The sequence below is a fragment of the Desmodus rotundus genome, chromosome 3 (genome assembly GCF_022682495.2).
Source record: "Desmodus rotundus isolate HL8 chromosome 3, HLdesRot8A.1, whole genome shotgun sequence".
Taxonomy (NCBI): domain Eukaryota; kingdom Metazoa; phylum Chordata; class Mammalia; order Chiroptera; family Phyllostomidae; genus Desmodus; species Desmodus rotundus.
In genome coordinates this window covers 65,774,763-65,784,568 of record NC_071389.1, presented here as the reverse complement: position 1 = coordinate 65,784,568, position 9,806 = coordinate 65,774,763, and the positions used below count along the sequence as shown (strand labels likewise).

Here is a 9,806-nt window from a genome sequence, read left to right as displayed (position 1 = left end):
GGGAAACTAAAGCCTCAAAACCTCTGGATGTAAAAATCTGTGGCAGTTGGAGCTGTAGAGAAACTACCAACCTCACAGGAGAGTTCGTTGGAGAGACCCACAGGGTCCTAGAAGGTACACAAACCCACCCACCTGGTAATCAGCACCAGAAGGACCTAATTTGCTTGTGGGTGGTGGGGGAAGTGACTGAATGCTGGAGAAAGCCCAGCAAGTGGCACTGTTCCCTCTCTGACCCCTCCCCCACATACAGCACCACAACGCAGCAAGGAGGTTTGCCCCACCCTGATGAATACCCAACGCTCCACCCCTTACAATGTAACCAGTGTGCTGAGACAGAAAAATATGGCCCAAATGAAAGAACAGATCAAAATTCCAGAAAAAGAACTAAGGAATACGGAGATAGCCGACCTATCAGATGCAGAGTTCAAAACACTGGTAGCTCACAGAAATGATTGAGTACAGATGCAAAATAGAGGAAGAAGTTAAGGCTATGCAAAGTGAAATAAAGCAAAATATACAGGGAACCAATAGTGAAGGGAAGGAAACTATGACTCAAATCAATGATTTGGAGCAGAAGGAAGAAATAAACATTCAACTGGAACAGAATGAAGAAACCAGAATTTAAAAAAAAATGAGGAGAGGCTTAGGAATCTCTGGGACAACTTTAAATGTTCCAACATCTGAATCATAGGGGTGCCAGAGGGAGAAGATAAAACAAGAAATTGAAAGATTATTTGAAAAAAAAATGGAGAACTTCCCCAATCTGGCAAAGGAAATAGACTTCCAGGAAGCCTGGAAGCTCAGACAGTCCCAAAGAAGTTGGACCCAAGGAGGAACACACCAAGGCACATCATAATTAAATTACCCAAGATTAAACAGAAGGAGAGAATCTTAAAAGCAGCAAAAGCAAAGGAGAGAGTTATCTACAAAGGAGTTTCCATAAGACTAACAGCACATTTCTCAAAAGAAACCTTACAGACAAGAAGGGGCTGAAAAGAAGTATTCAGAGTCATGAAAAGCAAGGACCTACATACAAGATTACTCTCTCCAGCAAAGCTATCATTTAGAATGGAAGGGCAGATAAGTGCTTCCCAGACAACGTAAAGCTAAAGGAGTTCATTGTCATCAAGCCCTTGTTATGTGAAATGTTAAAGAGACTTATCTAAAAAAGAAGATTAAAACTAGGAAAAATAAAATGACAACAAACTCACAAATATCAACAATTGAACCTGAAAAACAAATCCAAAACTAAGCAAACAACTAGAACAGGAACAGAATCACAAAAATGAAAATCACATGGAGGGTTATCAGCTGGGAGGAAGAAGGGGAAGAATGGGGAGAAAGGTACAGGGCATAGGAAGCATAAATGATAGGTACAAAATAGATGGGGGAGGTTAAGAATAGTATAGGAAATGGAGAAGCCAAAGAACTTATATGTACAACCAATGGACATGAACTAAGTGGGGAGAATGCTTTGGGTGGGGGGAGTGCAGGCTGGAGGAGAATGAAGGGGAGAAAAAAATAATGGGATAACTGTAATATCATAATCAATAAAATATACTTAAAAATGGAAAAGAAAAAAAGAATTGTTGATCAACAGATAAAGAAGTACTAGAAAAATCACCCCAGAGTGCAACACTTATCCAATTAAACTTTTTTCCAAACCCTTTACCTACCCTTTCTTTTCCTTATAAAAAGTTTGGCTTGAGATGAGATGTTAAGACAGTTTTTGAGGGTACATAGCCTGCCCTCTTCTCAGGTCGCCAGTATCTGAATAAAGCGCCCCTAAAAATCCAATCTTTTTTTTTTTTTTTTTTTTTTTTTTTTTTTTTTTTTTTTTACAGGTGCATAAACTATTTATTAACAGAAGGCCTAGAGATTTATTTCTTCTTGGACACACCCACAGTGCGACCCCGGCGGCCTGTGGTCTTGGTGTGCTGGCCTCGAACACGAAGACCCCAGAAGTGGCGCAGCCCTCTGTGGGCCCGAATTTTCTTCAGCCGCTCCAGGTCTTCACGAAGCTTGTTGTCCAGACCGTTGGCCAGGACCTGGCTGTACTTTCCGTCCTTCACATCCTTCTGTCTGTTCAAGAACCAGTCTGGAATCTTGTACTGGCGCGGGTTCTGCATAATGGTGATCACCCGTTCCACCTCGTCCTCGGTGAGCTCTCCTGCCCTCTTGGTGAGGTCGATGTCTGCCTTCCTCAGCACCACATGAGCGTATCTTCGCCCCACACCCTTAATTGCAGTGATGGCAAAGGCTATTTTTCGTCGCCCATCGATATTGGTGTTGAGTACTCGCAAAATGTGCTGGAACTTCTCAGGAATCACTAGAGACATGGCTGAAGTGCCGTGTAGGCCTCCTGTGGAAAAGCAAAATCCAATCTTTGTACTTACTGGTTCTGTTGGTGACAGGCAACACAAACACCAATTTCTCCAGCTTCACACCCAGTGCTAGTAGAACTGAAGGTCTACCTGTAGACTGGGGCTAACAATATCTATGTTGTAGGGTCTTCTTGTCAGTTAAAATGAGATAATATATCGAAGCACATAGCCCAAAGCCTGGCCCACTATAACCATGCAATGAATGGTAATTGTCCTAACTTCATTCTAATCCTCAAATATGCCAAAATTACTCCAGCCTGAGACCCTTAGAATTTCTATTCCCTCTGCCTAGATGCGTTTTCCCAGTCTGGCTCCTTATCATTCAACTCTTATCTCAGGAGGTCTCTTCTAGTTTAGCCTCTAGGATCTCCCCTTATGTGTAAGAAAAAAGAAGGCATGTCCTTCACAGCACAGACAAGCTAAGGCCTGACTACATTCAATCAACCACTGGGCAGCTGAGCAGAGAGATGGGGTAAATAGTTGTTCATGTAGATAGCCCTGAATACCCAGAACATTTTGTCTTTTCATTCCTTTCAGGGATCTGAGCACTTAATTGGCAGAGACGTGAAATAGGAGATGAGATGAAGCCAATGGCTAAGAGGTTGGTACCTAGTCCTCGGCGGTGCAAAACACTGTTAGAAGGCCGCCAGGAAAAAGCAGAGGCCAGCCATGCCCATCTGGAGGACCAGTCAAATACCTGATCTACTTTAAAGCCAGGGACTTTGTCTATCCCTGACTTTGATAAGCCCCTGGAGAACTGAAATTTAGGAGCAAATACATATTGAGCACTTTTTTATATGCAAATCAAAGGATGGAAACGAGATGACCATTTCCAGATGTTTCACTCCTGGATTTATGCTGCGGAGCATGAAGGGCCCGTTCTTTGGTGATCATGGGATCTCTGGATCCTTACAGATTCTGTTTTCTCAAAATGCTACTTTTGCATAGAAAAATCCAGCCATATGGGCCACCTTAATCCTCTCCAACTTTGTGTTTACTCCCCACCCCTTTAAGCATTTAGATGCAGTGATTATCTCTTGGGGAAAGGTACTAGAAAGAGCAAGAAGTTTGGAGTCAGGTGGATACAGGTTTGAAATTCGCCCACCCATGATTTAACTAAGACTTTAAGACCATTTGCATACCTGCTGTGCTTCCAATTCCCATTTTTTAAATCAAGTAAAGAATACTTCTGACACAGGGTTCATATAAGCATCAATTAAAAAACACAAAATAGGGTAAAAACCATCTATGAAATAAGTGGTGTGGGGAAAATTGAACAAATATATGCAAAAAAGTGAAAGTAGACTACATCTTACATCTTGTACAAGAATAAACTCAAAATGAATTAAAGATAAATTGAAACCATAATACTTCTAGAAGAAAGCACAGTCAATAAAATCTTGGACATTTCTCTTAGCAATATTTTTCTGATATATCTCAGGCAAGGGAAACAAAAGAGAAACTAAATAAATGGGACTTCATCAAACTAAAATGTTTTTCGACAGCAAAGGAAACCATCAATAAAACAATAAGACAAGGTACTGAATGGGAGAACATTTGCCAATGATATATCTGACAAAGAGTTAATATTCGAAATTTATAAAGAACTCGTACAACTCAATACCAAAACAAACAAACAAAAACCCCCAACAATCTAACTAAAAATTGGGCAGAGGACCTGAATAGGCACTTCTCCAAAGAGGACATATAGATGACCAATAGACATATGAAAAATGCTCGACATCACTAATCATCGGAGAAATGGAAATTAAAACCACACTGAGATATCACCTTACATCTGTCAGTATGGCTACCATGAATAAATCAACAAATAACAAGTATTGGTAAGGATGTGAAAAACAGGGAGCCTTTGTGCACTGTTGATAGGAATGCAGATTGGTGTAGCTACTATAGAAAACAGTATGGAAGATAATTTGAAAAAATTTTTTAGTGGAACTGCTTTATGATACAGTGATTCCACTTCTGGGTACACATCCAGAGAAATCCAAAACACTAATTAGAAAGAATATATGCACCCCTATGTTCATCGCAATGTTATTTGAAATAGCCAGGCTATGGAAGCAACCCAAGTGCCCATCAATAGATGAGTGGATAAAAATGTGGTGGTACACATATACAATGGAATATTACTTGGCCATAAAAAGAATCTAATCTTACAGTTTGCCACAGCATGGATGAACCTAGTGTGTATTATCCTAAGCGAAATGTCAGCCAGAGAAAGACAAATACCATATGATTTCACTTATATGTGGAATTTAAAGAACAAAATGAATGGATGAACAAAATTGAAACAGACTCACAGATCCAGAGAACAGATGGTTGTCAGAGGGGTCAGGGATCGAGGGACAGGGTGAAAAAGGTGAAGGGATTAAGAAGTACAAATGAACCCTGGCTAGTGTGGCCCAGTGGTTTGAGTACCAGCCTATGAACCAAAGGGTCTCCAGTTCGATTCCCAGTCTAGGGCACATGCCTGGGTTGTGGGCCAGGTCCCCAGTAGGGGGTGCACGAGAGGCAACCACACACTAATGTTTCTCTCCCTCTCATTCTCCCTCCCTTCCCCTCTCTAGAAATGAATAAATAAAATCTTTTTAAAAATTAAAAGAAGTACAAATGGGTAGTTACAAAGTAGTCACACAGGTGTAAAGTACAACATAGGGAACAATAGTCAATAATATTGTAATAACTGTGTATGGTGCCAGGTGGGTATTGAATCAGGAGGAAATATCAGGAGGAACACTTTGTAAAGGCTACGATTGCCTAACCACTATGCAGTAGACCTGAAACTAATACAAGATAGTGTTGACAAATAATTGACAAATAAAATTTAAAAAAATAGCAATGTATCTCAAATTTCTAACACACCTCCAGGGGCTGCATGCCAAGGGCAGTTGAGCCTGCGCAACACAGACGTGAATGTTCAGTTCCACTTATACGTCGACTTTTCCATCATTATACAGTCAGCCCTTCGTATCCCCGAGCTTTGCCTTTGTGGAATTCAACCAACTTGGATCAAAAACAGTATTTTCAACCTGTGATTGGGAATCTGCGAATATGGAAGGCCGATTATATTCATTGTTCTACACTGTGTTGTATAAGGGACTTGAGCATTCATTAATTTTGGTATTCGTGGTGGGGTAGGGCATTTGGTCCTGGAGCTAATCCCCTACAGAGGGGATACCGAGGGACACTGTAGTTAAGTTTCAGAGGAGCCAAAAGTTATACTCAGAAATTCCGCTGCACAGCGGTTGGCACCCCTCACCCTCACATTGTTCAAGGGTCAACTCTATTTATTTCCTCACCATTACGTGGGAGGGTGACAATTACCTTTAAGTGGTAGAACATGATGAGGTAAAGCTTCCCACAGCTCAGCTTCACGGAGAACACAGAAAAGCAGAGACAAGGAGAAGGATACAAAAGTGACTAATGCAGGAAGAGGTCATGGCTGAGTTATCACGTAGGCTAAAATTACTCTGGTTCATAATCAGTAACAGGAGGCCCCAATGCAACTTAGAGCTACTCTGCTTGTGTTTTATATTCAGAAAACCTGGCTTCCTGTCCCAGCTCTGGGCTTGCCAGTGAGCTGGGACAAGTCCCTTCACTTCTCAGGTTTCTTACAGGTTAAATGGGATTAGTAATACCTGCCTTTCGGAGTTATTGTGAGAGTGCACAGAGGCTGAGGGCGGGAGGCGCCTGGCTCCCAGCAACACCTGGTTAGTAGCTCTTCTCAACCAGCTGAGAGCTGCTGAGCCAGCACCTGAAGAGGCAGGACTGATGAACATGAACTTCAGTTACTTATTAGCATTTCAGCCACGATAGGTTTGATTATGCCGAGGGTACTATGAACCCTAAACTTTCAGTGACTTAAATTTGAAGATTCATTTCTTACTCATGACTCTCTATCCTGCTCAAGCTGCAGGCTCTATTCCACACCGTTGTCACCTTCACACCAGGCCCTGGGCCAACGGAGCAGCCACGAGCAAGAACACGGCTTGTTACCTTGTTACCATGACAGGAAAAGATAAGATGATGCAGCGTGCTGACTTTTCAAGCTTTTGCTCACATTTCATTGGCCAAAGCAAGTCACATGGTGAGACCTTCAACTGGGTAGTAAAGGACAACCCGCCATACATCAGGAAGGAAAGAGAACAAGACTGTGTGTGAATAGCCATAACAACTACCGTCAGTAGGGAACAAAGACTTTGGAAATTTTTCATGATCTCTTCTCCCAGAGATAGACTTGCCATGAATGTGCTTGCTGAGAATCGGAACGCTACCAAGGACATGTGTTTCTTTTCTTGATGAAAATAAATGATTAGCAAATAGTCTTGAGGAGTCATTTCAGATCTTGCAAAATTCTGTTGTTATTTTTATTTATTTATGTTTAAAATATTTTATTAGAAAGAGGGGAAAGAAAGGAGGGAGGGAGAAAAAACATCAATGTGTGAGAGAGACCTATACATGGTTGCCTCTTGCACGCCCCCTACTGGGGACCTGGCCCGCCACCCCGGCCTGTGCCCTGACTGGGAATCAAACTGGCGACCTTTCAGTTTGCAGGCTGGCACCCATCCACTGAGCCACAGCAGCCAGGGCCTGTCCCTATTTTTAAAAGTTTCCCACTGCTGAGTTTTAATCACCCTAAGTTAATTTCTGTAGTCTTCTTCTTCATTATAGTCAAGAAGCTTGCCTTTTCTTCACCCATGGACCCCTTTCTCCCATGTAATAAAGGTGTATAAGAGAGCTCTCTTATAGTCTTCCTAATCATATTTTGAAAACCAAAATTTCTGACAGCACCAAAAACATGGAACACTCTATCAGAAACCAGGGGTTTGATATGGCCAATGTTTGGAAGTGTCTTCGTCACCAAGAGTTGGGTCTCTTTTCTTGGGACCCAGAAGGGCAGGGAAATGTTGTGGTTTCCCCCCCAAGTTTTAATATGGATGTGTGTCTCAGATTCTTCCCCTGCAGGCTCCCCACAGAAGAGTGTATCAGTTATCTGTGTTGCATAACAAATTGCCCCAATACTTAGTGGTATGAAAGAAGAACAAATACTACATTTGTTACAATTTCTGTGAGTCAGAATTCTGGAGCAGCTGGGCTGGCAGTTTTGCCCTGAGGTCTCTCAGGAGGCTGCAGGCAGACGTCAGCCAGGGCTGCAGTTATCTGCAGACTTGACGGAGGCTGGAAAGTCTGCTTCCGAGACAGTTCCAAAAATCTCGCTTCCAAGTGCCTTCCAAGACTCCTTCATATGGCTGAATGGTGGTGCTGGCTGTTGATAGGAGGCCTCAATGCCTCCCCACACAGGACCTCCCGACAAGGCTGTTTGAGGGCCCTTTCCCCTGAGTGACCAAGAGTGGCTAAGGCAGAAGCTGCATTGTTTGCCATAACTGAAACTCCAAGTCACACAGTCACTTCCACAGTATAGGAGTCTCCCCTTATCTGCAGGAGATACCTTTCAAGACCCCCAGTGGATGCCTAATCTACCTCCTGTCTCTATGGTGTGCCTACTCTGGACATTCCATATAAATAGAATTACAGTGGAACTTCAGTTCTCAAACTTAATTCATCCAGAAAACTGTCCAAAAAGCTCTTTGTTCAAAAACCGAGTCTCCCTTGTTTGTCTCCTGAGAGACATGTAGCTGATCATACAGGTATCAGCATGAAAGGGTCGTCACTGGGTAGAGAACCGGGACCCGGAGTTTTGTTGGGGAATGGAGACATTTTTCCCATTGAACACCTGGGTGAAGAACCACATGGTTCAAGAACCAGATGTTCGAGAACGAGGTTTGACTGTATATAAAATGCAGTCTTTCTTTCCTTGGCATTTTCACTAAGCCAGATAAAGCCACGTGTTCAAGTGGCATCTGTGTTACAGCATATATCAGTGCTTCGTGTCTTTCTATTGCCAAATGATACCATCGCTATGAGAATGTGTATGAAGTGGAATATCACTGTGGTTTCGATTTGCGTTTCTCTGATTGCTAAAGATGCTGAGCATCTTTTCATGTTTATCGGTTATTGGTATGTCTTCTTTGGAGAAATATCTATTCAGATCCTTTGTTCACTTTTTTTAATTTTTATTTTTTTGTCATAAGATTTTGTCTGCATTTATTATTTTTTATTAAGTATATTTTGATTATATTATTTCAGTTGTTCCATTTCTTGAAAGATTTTATTTATTTACTTTTAGAGATAGGAGAAGGGAGAGAGAAAGAGAGGGAGAGAAACATCGATGTGCAAGAGATACCTTGATTTGTTGCCTCTCACACTCCCGCAGCTGGGGACCTGACCCACAACCCAGGCATGTACCCTGGCTGGGAATTGAACCAGCAACCTTTCGGTTCACAGGCTGGCCTCACCACTGAGGCCAGTCCACTGAGCCACACCAGCCAGGGCAAGTTGTCCCATTTTTTCCTCTTTGCCCCCCTCCCCTCAGTACCCCCATTTCCTCCAGCAATCCTTGGGTCATGTCCATGGCCCAATCCCTTAGTTCATGTCCATGGGTCATATATATGGGTTATTTGGCTTCTCCATTTCCTATACTACTCTTAACTTCCCCTGTCTATTTTGTACCCTGCATGTGATCTCCATTTCTGTGATTCTGTTCCTATTCTAGTTATTTACTTAGTTTTTGTTTTTTTAGATTCCATTGTTGATAGTTGTGAGTTTGTTGTCATTTTGCTGTTCATTGTTTTGATCTTCTTCTTTTTCTTAGATAAGTCCCTTTAACATTTCACATAATAAGAACTTGGTGATGATGGATTCCTTTAGCTTTACGTTGTCTGGGAAGCACTTTATCTGCCCTTCCATTCTAAATGATAGCTTTGCTAGATAGAGTAATCTTGGATGTAGGTCCTTGCTTTTCATGACTTTGAATACTTCTTTCCAGCCCCTTCTTGTCCATAAGGTTTCTTATGAGAAATCAGCTAAGAATCTTATGGAAACTCCTTTGTTGGTAACTGTCTCCTTTTCTCTGGCTGCTGTTAAGATTCACTCTTTATCTTTAACCTTTGGCATTTTAATTATGATGTGTCTTGGTGTGGCCCTCTTTGAGTCCAACTTGTTTGGGACTCTCTGTCTTCCTGGACTAGGAAGTCTATTTCCTTTGCCTCCCTGTGTTTTTGTGTCCTTAGACAGAGCTGCTTTGACTCCCCGTGTCAGCGCACCTGTTACATTGTAAGGGACAGAGCCTTAGGTATTTGCAGGGGCAGGTCAACCTGCTTTGCCGCTTTGTGGTGCTGTATTTGGGGCAGGAATCAGAAAGGGAACAATGCCACTTGCTTGCTGATACCCCATTTCTAGTCACTTCCCCCACGTCCTGTAAACAACTGATGCCCTTCTAGGTGTTGATTCCCAGAGTGGGTGGGTTTATGTATGTTCTAGGACCCTGTGGGCCCTCTAAAT

General features: G+C 42.3%; 1 protein-coding gene across 1 annotated transcript; it reads right to left on the bottom strand.

Moving 5' to 3' along the window:
• Positions 1-1,845: 1,845 nt before the first annotated feature.
• LOC128780432 (small ribosomal subunit protein uS13) lies at positions 1,846-2,371 on the bottom strand. The gene has a single exon (XM_053920024.2). It carries the CDS (start codon positions 2,337-2,339, stop codon positions 1,881-1,883), a length of 459 nt encoding a protein of 152 aa, XP_053775999.1. The 5' UTR covers positions 2,340-2,371; the 3' UTR covers positions 1,846-1,880.
• Between the last annotated feature and the right edge of the window lie 7,435 nt (positions 2,372-9,806).